The sequence below is a fragment of the Maniola hyperantus genome, chromosome 9, assembly GCF_902806685.2.
Source record: "Maniola hyperantus chromosome 9, iAphHyp1.2, whole genome shotgun sequence".
Lineage (NCBI taxonomy): Eukaryota > Metazoa > Arthropoda > Insecta > Lepidoptera > Nymphalidae > Maniola > Maniola hyperantus.
Window position 1 is genome coordinate 5837549 of NC_048544.1, and position 24755 is coordinate 5862303.

Consider the following 24755-nt stretch of genomic DNA (forward strand, 5'->3'; position numbering starts at 1 on the left):
TCAGAAAAAAGCTATAGACTAAATGTCATACTTAATACCTAATGATCTACTTATCTATATTTACTTAAAAAATGTTTCAACCGTTCGTAGCACGAAAGAAGGTATATAATAATCTAATGTTATACGATATCTTATCAAACGGCCCTCATTTATCGTTATATCTAATGAGTTAATAACTCAATGTACAAAAGGGAATTAATATGCACCTGCCGTGTTTAAATTATAATGGGTCAAGAGCGAATTTTGCCTAAAACTTACCAAAAACTTACAAAATTATTATTAAAATAAAATTTTATCTGATGATTGATAGCCATTGCTTAAGTTTCGTGATACTTGGAATGCGAAGGAGTACCTACTTACCTAGTAGAATTTAAATTTAAAAAATCTATTTTACCTAATTAGTACATATCTTATAAACTAGATACCCTAGTATTTAGTGTATAACTCCATGACTTTATAATATGATTTATTGTAATCTAAATATATAAAATGAAAAGGTGACTGACTGACTGAATGATCTATCAACGCACAGCTCAAACTACTGGACGGATCGGGCTGAAATCTGGCATGCAGATAGCTATTATGACGTAGGCATCCGTTAAGAAAAGATTTTTGAAAATTCAACCCCTTTGGGGGTGAAATAGGGGTTTTAAATTTGTGTAGTCCACGCGGATGAAGTTGCGAGCACAAGCTAGTCTAGTATACGCTTTAAAATAAATGATAATAATATATTACCTACTAAGTAGGTATAGTTAACGAACTTACAATGTTTCGAGAAGTTGCGTTTATTCATGGTATTTCATAAATGGTATTTTTCAAAAAAACAAAAAAAACCAATCGTCGAATAATAAACTGTGACACGCTACGTTAAATCAATTATAGTGCCTATAATCTGGCTTTTACCTTATCGTGATAAGTGGATATTTAACAAAACAGCTTCTATAGACTATATCGATCAAATTGAAATTTTCATTATATCGAACGTTTCATTACTCCGATATCCGTTAACCGTCCTTTCTAGCGTGTTAATAAATAACTATAAGTAATTATATAATTATTATTGATCATCAAGCTATTAGAAAGATATCTATAATTTTTTTGTCCAATTTAATAATTATCATGATTGTAAAGACTACAGTTACTTTTGCTTCTATAGACGCTTGACTGAAATACAAGTCCACATTATGATAACGTTATTTATCTACCTACCCACTAAAAATATTAGGCATACCTACTAATAATGACGCATCTGCGCGGTCTGCACTTCTCTCATACTCTTTGACCTGTTTATAAATTTTTCAAATAAGTCCAGTTCCAATATCGAAAAATGTCAATAATAATCTGTGCGATACGAACGAGGAGCATTCCAAAATCAAAATCGGCATCTATGCCGCCGAAATTTGAATGCCGCGCGCACGAAGCGTTCCTTTTTTGAATTCCTTCCCCACCGTTCTTTCCTTCTTTTGTTGCCATAGACGCGATATCGACACTGAACTTTGTGCCAGATATTAGTCATGTTTCCGAACGTTTTTTTTATTTCTGTTAATCTGTTGCGGTTCCTCGTTCGTGCTTTGAACTGCACTCGACGTTCGGAAATTCGATTATTTCATTGCAGTTCTTTGATTGATGGATTTCGAGTTGCCATTCTTTGTTTGGATACACGAGTGCTTTTTGAACGTGTGCTAAGTGCATATTGACGTAGGGATAAAATGGTGGATGCACGTTTACCGTTTGTATTCCTACGTGAAAAAGGTTTTATATGATAACTTTTATTTAGCGATTCCACTCTTTGATTCAATCGGTTTTTAGAAACCTTTGATAGAATATTTTTTTAAACGATTTTTACGCCAACGGAGCCGTGTTATTATCGTTTTGAAAGATGGAGCGTCAATACTTTGATTCATTTGACTTTGAGTTTACCTACCTACCTAATTACTGAAGAAATACAAAATTCTACATTGGTTCAGGAGTCAGGACCGATCTGGCTACAAGTTTCAGCCATAGAGTAGCCTATGTAGTCAATAAATTAGCGCTACATCTCCTTTAACTCTGTCTACCAATAATATCGCAATCTTTTGAGCATGCCTACTAGTGCGATATTTTCATATTTTCATATTTCCCAATGCACTTATGAGATTTATTTGTTCTATAGTCTGACTCAATGGAAAGAACTAAACAACCGTTGCAAAGGTTCCTAAAGTCTTAAACCTTTTTCAAAAGGTTAAAGGTTAAAAAGTGCCACGTAATCGCATGAATATAAATAATTAGGACAGCAAATGGCCCCGTAAAAGAAACGTCGAACTAAAAGGCATCGATTGAAAACTTTGCTAACTTTCTGTCACGAAATGCACGATAGATTTTATACTGCCATTCTGTATTGACTACATTAACATAGGTTACTTTGCCGTTAAAATGGACACGAATATTGGAAAAGGAACCATATTGTTGTAGAGTTAAGAGCTATAACTGAAAGTTTGATGCTAAATATGAAGTGTTTTTAAAGTTTAAGCCAATGACCTAATTGAAGAAGATAGATGGAATCATGAAAATGAAGCAAATATGGGTGTCAGACTAATAGCACATGAGTAGATATTCCTTACTCTATGCTAATAGAGTCCAAACACTTCGCTAATTGACTTCTGCCAGTTTCTTAGCCTGCGTGAATTTTGAGTCAATCTAAGACTTTTCAGCTACAACGGCCGTCGCCCCTACGCGACGACAACCAAGCTAGACCACTGCCACTTCAGCTTATGGTTTGGGCTGTATCAGTGACCTAGATTCTACTGTAGAATCACCTAACCATAGCCTTCTCCATAGCTCGCTGAGCGGTTTTAAATTAGTCCACTTGTACGTTGGGTTATACGCTTCTTATATTAGCTACAGTGCGACAAGGATATCTTGGCGCGTGGCGAAAATTGGAACTAACGTTGCCGTCAAGTGTCCCCTTTGTTCTTGTTTGAATATTCTAAGCCTGTGTTCTCCAACAGCGCCCCCCTGTCAATGTCATTCAAGTTCCAAGAGAGCCTTGTTGCAATGTAGTTTCATTTCAGGGCAGTTCGTTGGCCATCTATCTTGCACGAATAGTCTATGGTTGAGGCGTGCGGTGATCTTCTGTTAGTAATATTTATGGGAGTGATAAAATTGTTTGCGGCGATGTTCGGATCGGTTCACATCAAGCACCTGTCTCGCTTTTATTTTTTATTGTCTATAAACTTAACGGAAGTCGTCGAATAAATCACTGTTTAAGACTTAAGTGGTAGACTAAATAATAATATTATTGAAAATATTCGCAGCTATTTATGAAATCTTTATTTATCTGAAAATATTATGTTAAAATGTACGTACCTATGTTTTCTCAAAGGTGTGTGAAGTCTGCCGATTCGCACAAGGCTCACGTGGCGGACTATGGCCTAAACGCTTCTCATTCTAAGAGGAGACCCGTTCTCAGTAGTGGGCTGGTACCCAATGGGTTGTGCATGATGGTGATGATGACTTTTGTATTTGTAATCTGTACTGAAAAACAGAATTGAACAAAATTTACCAAATTGAAATAAGTAAAAACCGACCAAGTGCGAGTCAGATTCGCACACGAAAGGTTCCGTACTATCGTACAAAAAATAATTTTATTAATTTGTGATGTAACCACAAATTGACGGTTTTCGGATTTTCTTTTAACTTGTACGATAAGACATTCCTACCTGCCTTTGATGATTCTAGCTCAACGGGAAGTACCCTATATCTAAGTTTTGATTCCCTTGACGTGTCTTGACAGATAATGTACGATAGACAGACAACTAAGTGAGTCTAAAAGGGTTCTCTTTTGAGTTACGGAATCCTAATAAAAAATATCGCTGATTCACCTAAATAAACTAACAGTAGGGAAAGTGGGGAAAGTCTCTAGCAACTAGGTAAGTGCTATAGATATTCAAATTTTTACGTTAACCTATCAATTTTATTTAATGCCACCAAAAATGAGTCACACAGAAATAATTCCCACTTGAACCCGCTTCGGCGATATACAACAGTTTATTAGTTAATATTCATTAGCAGGGGAGGCCAGATGTGATAGATAAGGCGGCACACAACGCTTATTATCGTGCCACTTTCTACTATATGCGGTACTAGACGACAACTAATATGTAAGTAACAACTGTTGAATGAAATGACTGTTTTATTCCGCAGACGGAATAAATTAACGCTATATTATAATAAATCAATAATCCACTAATATTATAAATGCAAAAATGTGTCTATCTGTCTAAGTAGGTCGTACTGTTTTACGGCCCATCCGTTTAACCGATTTTGACCAAATATGGTACAGAGATACTTATTACATCCCGGACACGGGCATAGGCTACTTTTTATATCAGAAAATCAAAGAGTTCCCAGGGGCGTTTAAAAAATCTAAATCCACGCATACGAAGTCGGGGGCATTGTCTAGAAGGTAATATTATAAATGCGAAAATGTGTCTGTCTTTCTGTATTTGTCGATCACCTTATCACGGTCCAACCGGTAAACAGATTTTGACGATATTTGTTAGAGAGATAGGTACCTTACGTCCCATGGGCGGGCATACCCTAATTTTTGACCCGGAATCTCAAAGTTTCCATGGAATTTTGAAAACCTAAATCCACGCAGACAAAGTCGCGAGCATCATCTAGTAATAATATAAGCGGTGATAGCCTACTGAATGGTAAGTCGGGGGTATGATCCCGGGCAAGCACATCTAACTTTACGGAGTCTGACGTCGTCCGTCCATCCTCGTGGGGTGCTTCCAACTCTGCGCCTTCCGGTGCGAGGTCGCCATTCCAGACCCCCAACGAATATCGGTTTCCCGAACTAAGTGCCCTGCCCATTGCCACTTCAGCTTCGCAACCCGTTGAGCTACGTCAGTTACTCTAGTTCTCCTACGGATCTCCTCATTTCTGATTTAATCACGTAGAAAACCTCTGAACGACGACCGACCTCTTGACAACCTCCCTGGCGCAGTGGTAAGCGCTGTGGTCTTATTAGTGTGAGGTCCGGGGTTCGATTTCTGGCAGGGATTAGGAATTTTAAATTTCTAAATTTCTGGTCTGGTCTGGTGGGAGGCTTGGTGGCTAGTTACCACCCTACCGACAAAGCCGTGCCGCCAAGCGATTTAGCGTTCCGGTACGATGCCGTGTATACCAAAGGGGCATGGGTTTATTAAAAAAACTGCCATACCCCTTCCAGGTTAGTCCGCTACAAGGGCTTACTTTTATCTGAATAAATAAATAAAAACCTCTGAGCATAGCTTCTCTCCGAGTCTTAAGATAGAAGCTCGCTAACCTTACACCTGAGAAGATCGTTATCTCTATAAAAAAACTGTTGTTCCAATTTACAAAATCAAACATGTCAGATTGACCGCAGTCAATAGTTTCCGATCGCAGGCGGTGGGTTCGTGCCGTGTTGGTGTAATCCTGTTTGCATATCGGCGCACGAAACTCGCACTTATCATGTTTATTGATTGACACGCTAGTAATTCACCGTTTCTGCCCGGGTCGCCACCCCGCGTGTGGCCCAAGTTAAAGAAAATAGCGAGAAGGAGATCCTTGTTTTAAAGATGAACAAATCGCAGAAACCCTCTTGGAGAAATTCGTAAGCGACGCGCTTTGCCTCGCACTTTAGACCTTCTGGAGGTTTTTCACTCATATCATGATTTCAATCTTCATTTCGATCAAGGTCTTATGGGCCACGTATACCTACGTACCTACGCTTTTACGTTGGCCATACACGATAAAGTTTACTGTCAAGCTTGCAGCGGACATGAAGCGGGCGTCTAGTAAACTTGATAGTGTAATGGCTATTGTTTTATTAAGTGCAGGCCGCATTGGGAGCGAAGCCAAATGAAACTAAGTTCGCTTCGCTGGTTTGCTAAGGTACGAATCGCTGGCTTAGTTAAGCTCTGTAGTTCGCGGTGTGAAGGACGTATGAAAAGACGCGGCAGCGACATGAGCGAAGCGAAACGAACTTAGCTTCGTTTCGCTTCGTTCCCAATGTGGCCTGCGCTTTACGCATTCCAGCGAGAAGCTACTTGTTTATCTTTTTAAGTCATTTAAGAAAAATTAGATTACGCCTACCTATCCTCGCTATGATCTTGTACCTTGTGTCAAAGTTACAAATTTCCAAGCGACGGTTTTACAACTCTTTGTCGAGGCGGCGATAAGTTGGTCGTAGGCGCCACCCCCCGCTTGCTTAATTGTTTAGATAATAATCGGACTTTATTTACAATATTATGTCTTATAATGCGGCGATCGACCTCAATGTGTACTTATTATTTACCTTGTGGCGAAAGTTAGTCTTTATCTATACTTAGGTTTAATAAAATTGTAACAGGTCCAATGCTTCAATGCAATCGATATTAAGAAAATTCTATTCTATTCTAAACTTATTCGCCAGCGAGACAGGAGTGGAGAAGGCGGATAGGGAAGCGTGAGGGGTGCAACGGATCGACCCGATTTTTTGCATGGATATAGCTGTTAAAGACTGGAGAGTGACACAGGCTACTTTTATCATGGAAAAATCAAAGAGTTCCCACGAACGAAGTCGCGGGCATCAGCTAGTGGGTAGTTACTTAAGTTAAAAAAATTAAAAAATCGTCTGTAAATAAAAAAATAGAGAATAATAAAAAAGCACAATGTATTGTCTTTGACACAGAGTAAAGAAAACAGCTGGAAAGAGCAGCTAGAATTTTTTCATAAAAGTGAAGCATAGGAGGTAGGACTCCTATATATGGGTATAAGCTACTTTCATCCCTTAAAATCAAAATGATAGGTACTTTCAATACCCACGCGACGATACTTGCTCAAGCCATCTAAAAAAAAAAATGGTCACTTGTTATTTTATTAGTCTCGACATAAGTACCTAGTCTGTCTTTTCGGCGTGCAAATATTGATAATCTTTTACCATAATTATTATAATTTCATTTTTATTCTAGATATAATTAATTTTATTCAGACTATATTATACCTAATTAAATATTCAAAGTCAAACTTGATCAATAGATATCTTGCTGACGACCTTTTTTTAATAAAACATTAAAACCCTACCATTTCCATAAACTTTGATATCTGAGGCCCCGAAAAAGAATCAGACAGGCAAAAAAACGATTAAGGGCATCAACGTCTTGGCGTGAACGGACTACTTCTTTACGCCCCGACCTGTCAATTTTCCTCCTTTTTTCTTCGCGATATCGGCCCGAGCATCGAACATAACCAAATTAGTTTCGACACGAACACCCCACTGGCCGATTGTCTGCCAAACGAACCGATGATACAAACTTTATGTTAGTGACAAATAAGAAAAGAAAAGAAGTCAAAAGAAATAGCCAAATTGGCTCCATTTAATTATAATTTTGTTTGTCAATAAGTCACATACAAAACTAGATAATTTCGAACTCGGTTAACCAGGGTGACCAAATAAAACTATTTAGTTTAATATAGTTTTCACCCAATTTTGTAACCCGAAATAACTAAATGGAAAATTGCCAACCTAGTCAGTGTCTTTCCGGGTACTTTTTAACAATAAATTCGTTTTAACACTAGTTTTTGAATAACAATAACTCAATATTCTTTCAACGCTGCTCCACCTCCAACTCTACGACCTACCTACTTAACATAAATATTTTTATTTATTATATTAGGATCTTTTGATTAGCCGCTCTGATCGAGTAAATATCTTAGCCGCAAACTCGACAATGGAATCGATATAAAACTTCCCCTATTCAATATTTTTTCTTCTGTTTCAGGTTGTCAGGCATAACACAATAAGAAACTAAACAAAGAAACGGCACGCGAACGAAAAAAGAACAATCAGAATACTCGTACAAACATCGATACTGATACAAAAAAGTTTGTATGAAGGACCTAGTATAGTGACTGGAAGGTAGATTGAAATAAAATGTGGCGTTCGAAGTTTGAAGTAGTCGTATGCACGGTAAGAGGGTGACGGGTCATTATGCGCCGGGAGTGAGCGCGGTGCGGACGTCCGGATGCACCCGACCGGCGCGGCCAGCCTGCCCGCCGCACCGGAGGCGGAGGTGCAAGCTATGCACTCGATGGACTGGCTCTTCAAGAAGGAAAGGATATATCTCCTAGCGCAGTTCTGGCAACAGGTAAATTTACCTCATTACCATACCTCATTAGGTCATTATATTATTACGAATGCATCTCACCAAGGGCCTAATCATTACTACCTATTTACACAAAACAAACAAAATAAACACATAACACCAAACAAGTCCTGTTATAACTAAAAGGGTACTTTACACTATCGATAGCAATTAGAAGTAATGGAATTACACACAGGTACGAATGATAAGGATAACAAAAAGCAGTATACCCACAAAATCAATTAATACCAACCGCAATTAACCTGTAGGTAACATCGGGGCCTTCGAACCGATCCGTGGTTCAAAACAATTATGTCTATTGTTGTAACAACCGTTATGCTAATATCTGATCGACTTTGAGCCATATACATTACTATCTGATATCCGCCACTTTGTCCGCGTGGATTTAGGTTTTTAAGAATCCCTTAGGAACTCTTTGATTTTCCGGGATAAAAAGTAGCCTGTGTCACTCTCCAAGTCTTCAACTATACCCATGCAAAAAATCACGTCTATCCCTCCATTGCGACGTGATTGAAGGACAAACCAATAAACCAACAAACACACTTTGGCATTTATAATATAGGTAAGCTAATCCTAATAGCTGATGGCCGCAACTTCGACCGTGTGGATTCGATTCGACCTCTTCGATTTTTCAGGATAAAAAGTAGCCTATGTCAATCTCATTCTCATCAACATTACGTGCCTTCTTCGAAACGAAGTTTAGCGGTTGTCATACAAAAAGCTGGACTGGACTGGACTGTGAGCGGAGGAAAGGGCTTAGTTACCTTAACCTACAAGAGACGGCTTTAGATAGAGAAACTTTTCATAATATTGTCACTCTCCAGGTCTTTAACTATACCCTTGCAAAAATCACGTCGATCCGTTACTCCGTTACGACGTAATTAAAAGACAAATCAATAAACTAACAAACAAATACACTTTCGCATTTATAATATTAAGTATGGATAGTCTTTGTACTTTGATGGTCACAGATAAGTATAACTGCTTCCTTACTCTATGTTTTATAATATATATTGTATAAATTATGTTATCTATATTATAATTTATAATCTACTATTTATCTTATAATCAAGACTAAAGAAGATAATAAACAGATCCTGAGAAGCCAATTATTATAAACAAGACTTACCTACATGCATAGGTAACTAGCTTCATTCTTCTAAACAAGTATTTTCTCTAAAGCTCTGTCCATTTATTTCATCTAGTCTGTGCATGAACTACCAAGACAAAACCTCAGATGTGACTACAAGAATTTGCTCCATAAAAAGACAAATTTAAATAACAACACAATAAAAATTTAGAAAAAATACCTGTGAGAAATGATAATCATCATCATGATCAGCCCATCGCCGGCTCATTACACAGCACGGGTCTCCTCTCAGAGTGAGAAGGGTTTTGGTTATAGTCTACCACGCTGGCCATGTGCGGATTGGTACACTTCACACATCCTTTGAGAACATTATGGAGAACTCTCAGGCATGCAGGTTTCCTCACGATGTTTTCCTTCACCGTTAAAGCAAGTGATATTTAATTCATTAAAACACACCTAACTCCGAAAGTCAGATGTGCGTGCCCGGGATCGAACCCCAGACCTCCGGTTAGAAGGCGGACGTCCTAACCACTAGGCAATCACAGCTTAAAAAAAATATTGAAAATCTGAATTATTATACAATAGTTTCACTAAATACGAAATAAGTAATTAGAACAATGGATATGTTGGTACACATTCATACGCGGTAGAAAATATTTACAATGAAACTAACTGGTTACAATAACAAAAGTGGAATAGGAAGTAGAAAAACCAAATCGAATTGCTCATTGCCGTATTCTACAAGGCAGAATTATTTTGGAAATAGTGATGGGAAAATAAAAGACGAGACGAGATAAGAAATGAGTCTTTAGTCATTTTAATGCGATAGGTATAATATTATCTCTATCAGGCCACGAGAGCCTGAGCTGTTTTTTTCGAATATGATTTTATATATTAAAACTAGGTTATAGTCGCGACTTCGTCCGCGTGGATTACACAAATTTCAAACCCCTATTTCACCCCTTTAGGGGTTGAATTTTCAAAAATCCTTTCTTAGCGGATGCCTATGTCATAATAGCTGCATGCCAAATAACAGCCCGATCCGCCCAGTATTTTAAGCTGTGCGTTGATAGATCAGTTATAGTCAGTCACCTTTTCGTTTTATCAAATAACCATCATAGGTTACGGTCGCCTCTTATTTGGGAGGTCGAGGGTTTGATCCCGGGCCTTCTCTCAGAATGAGGGAAAATTGGCCGTACACGCTGGCCAATTACGGATTGGCGGTGATGATTACATGGGACAATTTTAAGATTGATTTTTGTCGATAGATCCAATGATCAACATCATTACGTGGAAGGCAATAGACGTTTGCGTTGAACGTTGATAATGTATTCAAAGATATCTATCTATCTGCTTATTGCAGCCTCGATAGAGATGGGATGTTGCGTAACAATGAATAAGAGGAACTGAGCGTTTTAATCGTTTCGAATGAATTTTTCAAGGTTCTATTTACAGATAAGATTTACATTCACTTATATAAGAGGATGCTGAAAATGATGTGAACATGAAAATATGAATAAATAATATGTTTGTGCTAGTAGAGTGATACATTTTGAGATGGATTGCGATTAAATTATAGGGAAAGGTCAAAGTAGGCAGTTTTATTTAGGTCTCTAGGACCAGCGGTTAAGGATGTGCGTTGATATATTATTATAAGTCAGTCAGGTCTTTGAATTTTAAATATACAGATAACTACAAAAAACAGTAGTATAGTACAGTTCTTCCCCGTCCACTCTAACTCTCTTTTTCTCTTTATTGTAAATGTTTTTGGTACAAATTAAAATAAATAAATAAATTATTGTACCTACTACCTGCCTACTTAACTTATCCCCCCTTTATCTATTTTGCGTGCGAGCATACACATAATTAGTACCACAGATCTAATCGCGCGTGATCTATGACTCGCCATTGATTTTAGACGCGGTGTCAATGGCTGCAATTATGTATCATTACCGTTGACACTGATAATTGCATTAAATTGCTATCTCGAAGCCTTTCAAATCACAATAACAGCCCGTAGCGTATGTAAATCGTTTATCTTTTAACAGTCTGAACTGGTTCATTAATTCACTGCCTAGTTCATTGGCTCATTAATATTTTAGTTCATTCTCAACAGTACATGACTTTTTGTGTTAACAAGCCCATAGTCCCTTAGCCCAAGTTTAGACTGAAAAAAATAGAACAATCTATAGTAATCCATACTAATATTTTAAATGCAAAAGTGTGTCTGTCTGTATGCTAGCCTTTCTAAATTGCACCTGATCTATGACTCGACATTGATTTTGGACGGTGTCAAGGACTGCAATTATGTACCATCACCGTTGACACTGATAATTGCATTAAATTGCTATCTCGAAGCCTCGAAGCCTCGTGGCGTATGTAAACTTATCATTGATCAATTTCAACTGGTTCATCAATTCACTAGTTTATTGGCTCATTATTATTTTAATGCATTTTCAACAGTATATGACTTTTGTGTAAACAAAACTCTCATTAATAATAATTAATTAGAGTTTAGACTTTATTTTTGAAAGTTTGAACAGTCTGAATTGGTTCATTGATTCAATAGTTCATTGGCTCATAATATTTTAGTTCATTTTTGAACACTTCATGCCTTTTTGTGTAAATAAAACTATCGGCTCGAGTGTTTAAACTATCGTGAGTGATTTCCATATTATACATATCTTACACCCGGCTGTACTCGCGTGTTTAGTCTCAACCGCGACGCGTGCGCGAACTGACTCCTTGAAAAAGAACTCCGGATGGGTTCGAAACTAGTCGGGCTAACGTCGACTTAACACGTGATTACAGCCGGGTGTAAGATATGTATAGCGGCTCGAGCTTAGACTTTATCTTTGAACAATTCGAACTGGTTCATTAATTCACTAGGTCAATGGTCAATGGATTGATGAAGGAAAACTAAAGTATATAAATACAGTGTCAAGTCCTGCAGTTCGTGTGTTTTATATATTTAACTCTTTTAGTCTAACCCAACGGACCAATTTTTAAAACCTTTGTTCATGATACAAATCGAAAGCTAACATTTTTTTACGTATTTAAAAACACGAAGCTCTGAGTCAGTTGGGGTTAATCGTAAAATTTATTTTAAAGATGAGCTTATATTTAGCATTCTCGTAATTAATTTGGTTTTAAATGGTGTAGATCCACATAATAGCTTTCAACAGATAACAAAACATGATAAAACAATATTGGCAGTTTGGCTTGCGATCGTTGCCAATAGAATTGTTCTGCGCCGTTAATCCGTCGCGTATCTATAGATCGATTGGAGACCGACCATTAGCTCTTAATGGTGTCAATAACATTGACTGATTAGTCGTTTAATTAAATTTTCTATTGTGACAAAATAACATTTTCAATTAAACGTAAAAATAAAATGAGACATTAAAAGAAATATTCATGTCACGAACATCACAAGCATGAAACCATTTACTTACCTATAAGTAGGTAATGATCAATATTAGATATTCAAATATTTGCAAAAGTAAAAAAATAGGTAGGTAGCCATTAATTTAAAATGTCTACATTCGATATTTGAGTTTTGAAAAGAAAATAAATATTGCCGCCATGACTAGCAATGAAGCATTAATTTAAAAATTGACAACATTCGGTATTTCAATTAAAACATATACAGTCCTATTCTGGATCGACGCGAACGCGCTGGCAACCGCAATAATATTCGCAATAGCGACAAATATGAACAATAGAGTCTCGTATTAAAATCGCGATGTGAAATAAATATTCATCCCCGTTCAAGGAACGGAGTTCGCCGATGCGTCCCAGTGATACACTGCACATTTGAATGCTGAGCCCCGATAGTATTGTTTTAGTATTACTAGCAAAGCACCCACTAAGCCTTATATTGATTAAAAAGCATATTTACATTTAAATTTACATATGCCGTGCCTCGAATCGCACTTATCGATTACGAGTCGCAAGGACGTTTTGTTTTAATACCATGTATTAAGACTGCTTAGAATTCTGTGATGTCTCTCGCTGGGAAAGCTTGCGAATGTCTTATGGTTCGCTGTAAGTGATTAATGTCTAATCGAAGACTCGATGACTCTGTAATAGAAAATTAAGTTTCCCTGAAGTGTCTGCGACACTGAAGTGCACTGATGTCAATTGGTACATTAACAGTAACGAGACATTGAAAGATGTATAAAGCTTTCTCTTTCTTACTTACATTAATAGATGTTTGCATAAGATCTTCGATAAATGATTGCACATGAGATGAATAAAAAAGTCATTCATTGGTTTGATTGAAGAAGACGACTTAAGCTAAGATGTATCAAATAATTTAGTTCAGTGTAGTGCAGCCGCGATATAATAGAGGCTTCATAATAATTTGACTCAATACAGTAGCATTCATTTATCGATAACTGGAAACATAAAGTAATGTTATTATATTGCTAATAAATCCCCGATACACGCCGTTATTTCCACGGAATTATCAATTGTATTATAAAACAACCATAAACGGAATGATCGCTTTCTGACAAAACCAATATCAATAAACCCGCTATTAGCCACCCATCTCGGGCTGGAGCGTTTAAAACCGCATCAAAAGCGACCGTCGAACAGCAGTAACCTGTTAAAGGTTTGTTCTCTACTCGTTTTAAATTTTTCCTTTTCATATTCGTTAATAATCAACTAGATGACGCTCGACTTTGTCCGTGTAGATTTAGGGTTATGAAAAATCCCGTGGGAAGTCTTTGATTTTCGGAACCATAAATAGCTCATGTCATTATAAGTATATAATATCTGTCCCGGCTTTACTCACGTGTTTAGTCGACGTTAGCCCGACTAGTTTATAGAGATTATATATAATGGAAATCACTCACGATAGTTTAAACGCTAAAATAGCTCATGTCCATCCTTAGGATGCAAGCTATCCCTGTAGGCAAATTTCGTCAAAATCAATTAAATTGATGAGCCGTGAATAGCAAGCAGACAAACAGCCAGACACACTTACGCATTTATAATAATTATGTATTATGGTATGGACCAACGAATCGCCGTTGCATCTCACGCGTACATCTGAACTAATTTTCGTAGGCAAACCTGTTTGTTTTCAATAATATTATAGATTCTTACTTTATTCTTTATTTAATTCATTGCGTTTCATTAACTAAGCCTGATTGTCATCAACTTAATATAAATGATTTTTAAATCGAGCGGGAAACAGTCTTAAGTGAATAAAACTAACAATTAACATCAATAAAATCGCGTTGTCGATCGTTAATAAATAATTGATCAGAATACGGATGCCGATACGTTCGATCAATTTATATACGACCAATTTGAGTTAGGATTGCTTTTGATTTTATGCTGCGCTTTAATAGTAGTGTATAAAATACATATAGCTCCTAGTAAGTATAAGAATTAATTTAATATTATTATTAAGCCTCGTAAGTGCAGTAAAATTGAGGGACGTGTGGCCTAGTTGTGACTTGTGACAGTGTATATCAATCGATGGAGATTGTCAAGCAACGTTGACATTGTAACTGGATAGGTGACCGACTTTGGAGGTCCTTTGGCCTTTTCGTTTCCTATTTGCCTTGGAGAGCACTGTAAGTTGTATGTCGGTCCCAGCTATTATCAATAACATTTGATAATAACTGTGAAAACCCTAAGAGTCGGAATCTCGTTCTCTTGTCAAGTTTTAGATATGCGGAAGGATCTGCGAGATGATTCGCTAACTCAGTCATCAACTGAATGATAGCCACCGAGCTCATTTGACGTTTATTTATTAATCCATTGAAAGTTTTCTACGAAAACTTATTTTAATATCGCTCAGTGAACCAGCAATGTAGAACTAACCAATGTCATGTGTTTGATGGCTATCTGGTCACTGAATTAGCGAATCACCCCTGCTAAGAACCCACCACCTTGTCCAAATCAATCAATCGAGAACAAATCGTCTCGAATAATTACTTTTGTAGAGATCCAAGTGTTTGTTTAGTTGTTTTGTTTGTTAGAGAGTCAAGTAGGTATAGTCCGTACAAAATGAGAACTCACTCGCTATTTTAACTCTAGGTATTTGTCAACTGTCATGTTTTTTACATACGGTACGGTTCACCTTTAAAATTAGGACTAAAATCGTACTTTTGACAAGACAGTTGACACATAAAGTTAAAATGGCGAATGAGAACTTAAAATTTATACTTTATAAACGCATAGAGTCGATGCTTGATTAAGATCTCGGAAGTCTGAAGAAATAAAAGAGAATTAAAAATTTTAATACAATTCATACTAAACTGCCATTCCTTATTTAGGTTATCTATATTTGTATGGGCGTAAAACAAGATAACGTTAAAAAATTGTGTTAAGAAACCAACCAAAATATTCGATTCCAATTAATCGTTCCGATACATTCGATTGTATCAAAGCGCATTACGAATTTCGAATTTCCCTACGGAATGTCATCGGTTCCATGGTGCCATGGCATTCCCACGGCCTTGGGGCGGAATGTGGATTGAGCAAAAAATGTCCAACTTTCCCATGCATGGTCAAAGTTAGGCTTAGACAGCTCGAAATCACTTTTTTGTGTTTAGTTCTGTCAACCTGTATCTTGAACTGAAAATTCCTTACCGGTCGATCGCAGAGCTAAATTTTTGGTCAAATTTCTATGTAAGTAATAAAATACTAAAACATTAAAATTGTTTGTTTTTGCAGATTTACAAGACAGAAGATATTTTGCCTATTTAGCTTTGAAAAATTAAGAAAAGCAAGACAAAATTTATGACTTGGCCAAAGATCTGTGATCAAGAACCGAACTCGTGTGTTCAAGGGCAATATTATTTTAAAAACCTTAATTATATCCGAAAGAAAAAAATAATACAACTAACAACCAAATCTCGGAATCTTACGTCGCGAACTCGGCCTCCAACAAAAAAGCTTAACCTGTATTTAAAAATCGATTGCAACGAAAAAATTGTCACTGACAAATGATTCGAACGCCTTGCGGTTGAAATTACGAATTCAAATCTTCGAATTCCGAACAAAAACCGCCATTAACCGTCGGTTGTTACCTTTTTTCGACTGTCGATGATTTCGGAGCTAATCGTGTTTTTTGTCGATACGTTTCGACTAATCGATGCATCGACCTCACTAATTCGATTTGCGCTCCACCCACCGCATCTATAAGTGGGCGTGCCTTATCGATACTTTATTTGGATCATTACCCAACTACTCAACCCATTTAAAGCTCCAGCTATTGAACGTAGTCGGTGGTGGTAATAAATTAAATCGATCGGCAAACACTGTAGTGAAGTGCCTTGCCATCGAGTTTCCTATTTGCATAACACTGAATTTATGAGTCAGTTCTTAACTTGATTTTAATTTCTTTCACATGAACTTTATAAGACTGAAATGCCATCATCATTTCCGCTTTAAGTGTAGTAATCTATTATTTGTGCTCCTTTCAGATGTCATTTAGAGAATTCGGAAATCAATGTCGTGGATAATCGACCGTGAGTTCATGGTGAGTTAGAACTATGTGGGTATGTCGTGGGTAAAAAAAACCGGGAACGAATTTCGATTCCCCGCAGTAATTCCGACTTTTACAAATGCGAAAGTGTCTTGGAAACAAGAATGAATAGACATCTTCTAGGTAAACGCGTGCCATATTAGGCCACATCATAACTTTCAAAATCAGGTGTGATTGTGGTGTGTGGTCAAGCATGCACAATAGTGAATGAAAAAATTGGTACTTAATAGAAACTGCCGACATGACTGAAAATTTAAAACTATGAAATAATAGCGGATTTTTTTTTGAATTTTTCAAATTATTAAATAAATTAAAATTTCATAATTTGTAAATTAAAATCATAACAATTCCTTTAGATTTTTACATCTATTGGTATTAAGAGCAGAGCACTATTAACATTAGGGTGTTGGTGACACGACTTTGAAGTTTCTACTCATACCAAAGAAGTATTCATATAAAATTCGAATTAAAAAACTAAGTAATTTTTTTCAGGCAATTGATGCTTCAAGTGTGGGAGTGAATATTCCGACGAAACCTGTTAATCTGGCAACACTAGTCACGAACTCGATAATTTAATAAAGCAAAAAAAATATAAAGAATCGATTGTGGTTGATGACGGGCAGCGCGGTACAGCGGAATCATCAAGCGCTGATGGTTTTTTAATGATATTTTTCACAATCGGCCCGATCATTGATGGTTATTAGGTATAGAGCCTCGAGACACGAATGTTGGTACTGACATACAGATTTGGTGGAATAAAACTGTATTGTAATACATATAATGATTGTCGCTTTGAGAACGTCCGGCCAGTTATTAGACTTATTTTTATAGACATCTAGATGACATTATGTTCTGGATGTACCTGTACTGTTAAGTCTTATAAAGAAAGTAAAAACTGGCAATTAAAATATTACATATTATATTTTGTATTGCTGTGGTGTACCTACTTTTATTGTAGGTACACCACACAAATAAGTACAGAAAACAGAAACAATAAAAGTACCTATAATAGACAATCAACACTAGGTAGGTGTCACTTATGGATCAAAGCATTGATATCTTTGATATAAATTGACAGGCACAAAGTCACATCACCATTCAATATTCATCTTTAACGAAAAATAGATAAGAGTAATTAATAATTAAATAAGTGCCATAAGTTGGCCGATCCATACTAATATTATAATAAATGCGAATGTCTGTCTGTCCGTCCGTCCGTCCGTCCTGTAGGTTTGTTGTCTGTCAACAAACCTACAGGGTACCTACTTCCCGTTGACCTAGAATCATGAAATTTGGCAGGTAGGTAGGTTTTATAGCTGGCATTAGGGGAAAAATCTGAAAACCGTGAATTTGTGGTTCAATTACACAAAATAAAATTGTGGTCATAAACTAATAATTAGTATTTTCAATTTTCGAAGTAAGATAACTATCTCAAGTGGGGTATCATATGAAAGGTCTTCACTTGTACATTCTAAAACACATTTTTATTTATTTTTATGCATCATAGTTTTTGAATTATCGTGCAAAATGTCGAAAAAATACGACTGTAGTACCGAACCCTCGTTGTGCGAGCCTGACTCGCACTTGGCCGGTTTTTTTTAAATTAAGAAGTAGCGACAACAATTTACAAAATAAAACCTGAATATTATATGGAATGGCAGCAACCGGTATCAAAGCTTAATGTCTGCGAATGAATAATGGATGTGTAGGCAAACTATAAGATGCCAAATAGATACATGTAGCTTAAAATCAATCGTCCTTGATTCTATTGAACAGTAATTTTTGATCTAACAACACATAATTATCTAGTGTTTTAGAGAACAAAAAGTGAACCTCCATTTTTGTATACGTTCGTAGTCATTTGTCGATAGTTTAAGGTTTTCTGTTACCTAAAATTGAATATCTATAAAAGTATTTCTTTTGTTGCTCTCAAATATCAATATGCTTTACAGATTGTATTGCTTTAACCACTTTGGGCTAAATAAATCGTGCGGAATCAGTTTTGCACATTTTTACTTTTAATAAAAAAAATCGATCGAGAATTTTGATTTTTGTCAGTTAATAAAATAAAGATAAGTATCCAAGTAAACCGATACCAATTAGTAAGGTCGATTAATCGCGATATTACTTGCACATATCGATTAATTGCGCATCGATACATCGTGAGCTGATATAAAGGACGAGTGCGAGTGATTTACGAGTGGCATTACGTTTTAACTGATGTCGTGAAACCCAAAGGTTAATTGGCGACGTCTTATTATATCTATATATTATATTAGTGTAAATTTATTGCGCTTCGGTGAAAGTATTTATTTATTTCATCTTGACGTTTGCAGAATGTTGAAAAACAGACCCGTAACGAACTTTTTTACTATTACAGACATTCTGATAGTGTTTCTAGTGCATGTTCCAATTTCTTACAGGCTGTTAATTTAGTTTAAATGTTAGTTTAAAAGGTACATCGATGAAGAATCTAGTACATCCTATATCAATAAAAACGTGTGTTACCCATTTTTTATTTAACTAGAATGGGTAGGTATGGCCATTCCATCTTGGCTGCATTGTCACTTAACATCTACAGTGAGATCATAGACCAAGGCTTATATTACTTACCCAAAAAAAGTATTTCAAAATTGGTTCAATATTAAACTGATACCAAGACAATAATGCAAAAGAAACATAAACAGTATCTTTTCAAAATACGACTTTGTATATTTTATACACTACACGCTTACAATAAAAAAATCTGAATGCCAGACGTTCGCTAATGAGATTTTCAAGCGGCGATAATCGACACATTAACACCTAGAATTGAATAAGTAAAGAAATAGTATAAGACTAATAGAAATATACGTGACTAATAGAAATATAATGCGTGAGCTGAGAGCTAAGCTAAGTTTTATATCGATCTTGATCGGGAGACAATACTATATTAATAGTTGTAGAATCTATAATGAAATAAATAAAGTCTTAAATATATATCCCTTAAATAAAAACGAATGCAAAAAAAGAGTCAAAGAGTGGTTACTTACACGAACATATTATTGTGATACTGAAAAGTTGTTGGAAATGATTATATAATTAAATACATATATATATCATATATATATATATATTATATCAAAATATATATTATTACTACAAAATAAATATATAATACACACACACACACACACACAAACACACACACCTGTTTCTAACTGAAATAGTGTAAATATGTTTAATTTTATACCTACCTTACATGCCGTTTTCATTTCCTTTCTATTATAAAATGAGTCATGAATTTTAAGGAGAGTGCTGTCGCCTAAAACACAGGTATATACCTAGCTTAGGGACAGTCGGTATTTCTGTATACTTAACAAAATTGGTATCTTATTATAAGCATGTATTTGTTACTTTTAAATATGCAGATGTACTTGTAACCTATGTATGTTTTTGATCAATAAAATAATTTATAATTTATAATTTATAATTTATGATACCTATTTTTTTACTTCCTAATTTTTTTTTAAATTTCCTCCAATTTATGAAATCGTAAGTTCCACAATAGGTAAATTTCCAATTTCATAAATCTATGAGTTCCTATTTATAATCGCATGGAATGTAAATGAAAAAACGAAATCTTTTTCCGATTCCATCGGCACGCAACAGCAGCCATTCGAATATTGAAAACATTTCAAAATTAGAACGAACATTCGAACTCTTTCAAAAGATGCTCTAGAATCGAAAACAGCGATTAGTTTTAAGTGTCGCTGTTCGAACTTTTAAAAATATGTCGCTCGTTCGGATTTTAAATTTAAATATAAACCGGGAGAATGCGTTCTATTTCGCCTCCACTTTACGATGTTTGTCAGTTAATGATTATCGTTACGAAACTTTAGTGTTGTGATATGAATTTATAGCTCGAGCTCTCAATCGGGGCGAAAGCACGAACATTTTTCCGCACTCAAACGATATATATTTTTGTTTCACAGTGGCCAGTGGAACATAAAATTAGAAAAATATAGCCAATCAATTTCAGAAATGTCGTTTTAACCTTAAAGGTTGTCATTCAAGAACATAAAACTCATTTAAACCTATTTTTTAATCAAAAGCCGATCTTATATATCTTGATATAAAACATTTATATTATATCGTTGAAAAAAAATCTTACTCAATTACTTCGCACAACTTATGTCCAATTTTTTTAAAGGTGACAATTTTCTCAGCTAATTATTGAAAAACCTGTATCAACAAGAGTAATAAATAACGTGTCTTAAGTACAAATTTAGGCCGATTTTTATCGGAACTGAACTGATACCTACGTCCAACCAATTAATTAGTAAAAATTATTTATGTGTCCATTATTCTGAGTATTCGGTGTAATCAAGAGATTCTATCCGCCTCCAGGTGTCTGCAGAAGTGACGTTTTAATTCCGAGCTCGATGCCTTTGACACATCCTGAGCGTTGGATTTGTATCGGTGACATTTGTAATCAGTACCGTCCAGTTCATCGGTCTTGAGACTTGAGGAATGAGCTGAATTTTAAATGAATGGAATTTGTGAAATCACTCCGTTCTGACCAATTAGTTAATTCCATGATAGTAGGTATCTATTGATCTCAATTTATTTAATTTTTAACCAACCCCAAAAAGAGGTTTCTCAATTCAACGCAATTATTTGCAGTGAAATTACAATTTGATAGAAACTTTTAGCGACATGAAATCTATACCTACTAAAATTTTAAATGTGAAAGTGTGTCTGTCTATTAGCTTTTCACTGCTCATCCGTTTTCTTTGAGAATCTTATACTTAGTAGATAACTCTGGGGCATGCAAATTTCCTAGCGACGTTTTACTTCACCGTTAAAGCAAGTGATATTCAATGACTTATACATATAGAAGTCATTAGTGATATTTAATTGTTTAAAACGCACGTAACTCCGAAAAGCTAGAGGTTTGTGGCCGGGCTCGAACTCCCAAGCCCCCGACCTCTCGAATAGACCGACGTCTTAACCACTAGGCTATCATACTATATTATAAGAGAAGTACTTAGTAGGGTCACACGAGATAGGGTCACATAGGGTTTTATTTTTGTGTTTTGAACCTTATCTTGTTGACACCTAAAATATATATAGGTATAATTATACATGGCGCTTGGCGCGTGGCGAAAATCGGAACTAACGTTGCCGCCAAATGTCCCCTTTGTTCTTGTTTGAATATTCTAAGCCTTTGTTCTCCAACAGCGCCCTCCTGTCAATGTCAAGTGCCAAGAGAGCCGTGTCGCACTGTAATGCAAAAGTTCGATTTTAGTCCTTATTTTAAAGCCGTACTTTTGACATGACAGTTGACACATAAAGTTAAAATGGCGAGTGAGTTCTCATTTTTTACGAACTATAAGCTGACGAATTTGTCAGCTAGGTACAATATAAATAAGTATGTATGTAGGTACCTATAGCAGAAATCTCTACAGAGAAACGTGTTGCAAGAAACGTGACTGATTCGTATTTCGTGGTTGTTTTTTCCTGTTGAAAATAATGAAAATGAATTTATTTTTTTCCAATAGTTGTAGCCGTCATTCATAATTTAGACGCATTTTTGTTAACAATGAAAAACAATAGATCATCGCACCATTAACACTCGCCCACTTGGCACGTGGTTAAAACGTTTTGTATATTAGCTGCCCAATATCTATGCTAATATTATATTGTAAATACGTAAGTAACTCTTGTCTGTTTGTCTGCTACCTTTTCAACTTTGCAACTCAACTACAGAATACGTAATAGTTAGCTCAACCGACCTTAATCAAAGACACGGATGTCACGCGTACTTTCTGGAGGACATTGGGTAATTCTTATCCGGAATATCAATAAGTTCCTACGAGAATTTTATTATTTCAAACCGTAATACATGCTACCGAAGTCGCAAGTATCAGCTAGTATATAATATAGCTTATTTGAAGTAAACATTTTTTTCTGAAATGATGAGAAAGACAAAATGATGTTCAGAAAAAAAACCGGGCAAATGCGAGTCAGACTCAGGCAACTCGTATTCTTTCGACATTTTGCACGATAAATCAAAAACTATTATGCATAAAAACAAACAAAAATCTATTTTAGAATGAACAATTAAAGCCCTTTCATATGATAACCCCACTTGGTATAGTAATCTTACTTTGAATGTTGAAAATACCAATATTTTGTTGATGAACACATTTTAAATTTTTTCTTGTGGTGTAACCTACCTACGATGGACCGACGATATAAAGAGGCTGGCGGGAAGTGGCTGAATGAGGAAGGCTGAGGACCGGGTGTGATTGCGCTCTTTAGGGAAGGCCTATGTCCAACAGTGGACGTCCACAAGCTGATGATAATGATGCTTATGATGATGTGCTATGAGATGATATAAGATGAATTTCATGATTCTAGGTTAACAGGAAGTACAATTGTACCCTATAGGTCTTCTTCATCGACAGACTGACGGACAACAAAGTGATCCTATAAGGGTTTCTTTTTTTCTTTTGAGGTACGGAATCCTAAAAATTATGTAATTATAATAAAATTTGCATTTAGCAGTTAGCTTTGTACCGCGACTTCGATAAAGCTATCTATCAGTTAAATAATTTTCATAATCAGACTATTACGTAGTTCCGGAGATTACCCCTTACATCGAAACCTACAAACTTTCGACCTCTTTAAAATATTACTATACTGATAAACTGACATATTACCTAGGTATCAAGCTATTCGGTTCCGCCAAATCCAACTCGGTTGGGCAGCGTTCAGGAAGCTTCGAAATGTCTTCTTGTCCAAAATTCCTCAGTGCTTGAAGACTGCGAACAGTGCGTGTTGCCAGTGATGACAAATGGATCCGAGACATGGTCGCTAACTATGGGCCTCATAAGAAAACTCAGAGTCACTCAGCGGGCGATGGAGAGAGCTATGCTTGGAGTTTCTCTACGTGATCAAATCAGGAATGAGAAGATCCGTAGGAGAACTAGAGTAACCGACATAGCTCAACGGGTTGCGAAGCTGAAGTGGCAATGGGCAGGGCACATAGTTCGTACAACTGATAGACGTTGGGGTCCCACACCGGAAGACTCAGCGTTGGAAGACCCCCCACTAGGTGGACGGACGACATCAGACGAGTCGCAGGGAGCCGCTGGATCCAGGCGGCACAAGACCGTGGCGTGAGGAAGTCCCTACAAGAGACCTATGTCCAGCAGTGGACGTCTATTGGTTGATGATGATTATGATGATCAAGCTATTATTTAAACTTTTTAACTCTACAAAAGGATTCATTTTTCGATTCAAATCGAAACAGGAACTGCACAGGTGCAACGCTCGGCAGTGCGTTGAGTGTTCTAAATTTAAAAGTAGGTACATTCTGCCGCGCAGTTCGATGGAGTTCGATTTTGGAAAGCCGAAATGCGTTCGGAAATAGCGCGCGACAGCTGAAAGACGACATCGGACCGATTTTTTATTACCTCCTTCGTGTTTATGACCACTTTATGAGTTTCTATAGATACTTTTTTTTACTAATGTCACTTTGAATTCTGATCGGATACGCTCTTCTATTTTCAATTTAAGCTTTTATATTAAGAAACTTTACGATTGATACCGCCGAGGATTTTAACGGCTACATTTTCCGCATAGCATGTAATTAAAATATTTTATTTTATCACATTTTCGAATGCGATGTTTTATGCAAATCTTTAAATAATAAAGGTAAATGCACATAGGTACGTCTATCTATTGGTGGGTGCATATTAAACCTACGTATAAAAAGACTTGTCCTGATTGAGTAATCTGTCAACACAGCCTAAACCGCTGGGATTAGAAACTTGAAATTTCAGCAGTAGGTTTCTTTTATGACGTAGGCACTCAATAAGAAAGGATCTTTGGAAATTCCATTTTCCAAAGATCCTTTCTTAGGAGGGTTAAATACTTAGGCGGGTTAAATAGGGGATGAAAGTTTTTATAAGAGTCCGTCACTTTCCAAGTTATATCCACAGTTTGTGAAACC

General features: G+C 36.3%; 1 protein-coding gene across 9 annotated transcripts in view; it reads left to right on the forward strand.

The window, feature by feature from the left end:
* LOC117984920 (homeobox protein cut-like) overlaps nucleotides 1–24755 on the forward strand; it is a 226937-nt gene that overhangs the window by 16301 nt on the left and 185881 nt on the right. For 6 of the 9 annotated variants that reach the window (XM_069500690.1, XM_069500691.1, XM_069500698.1 and 3 more), the window contains exon 2: nucleotides 7770–8135. In XM_069500690.1, the coding sequence (XP_069356791.1) occupies nucleotides 8013–8135 (123 nt within the window). In that variant the 5' untranslated portion in view covers nucleotides 7770–8012. Of the gene's footprint in view, nucleotides 1–7769; nucleotides 8136–16691; nucleotides 16748–24755 lie in introns of those variants that run through there. The other 3 variants (XM_069500693.1, XM_069500696.1, XM_069500695.1) reach the window with 3 other exon arrangements.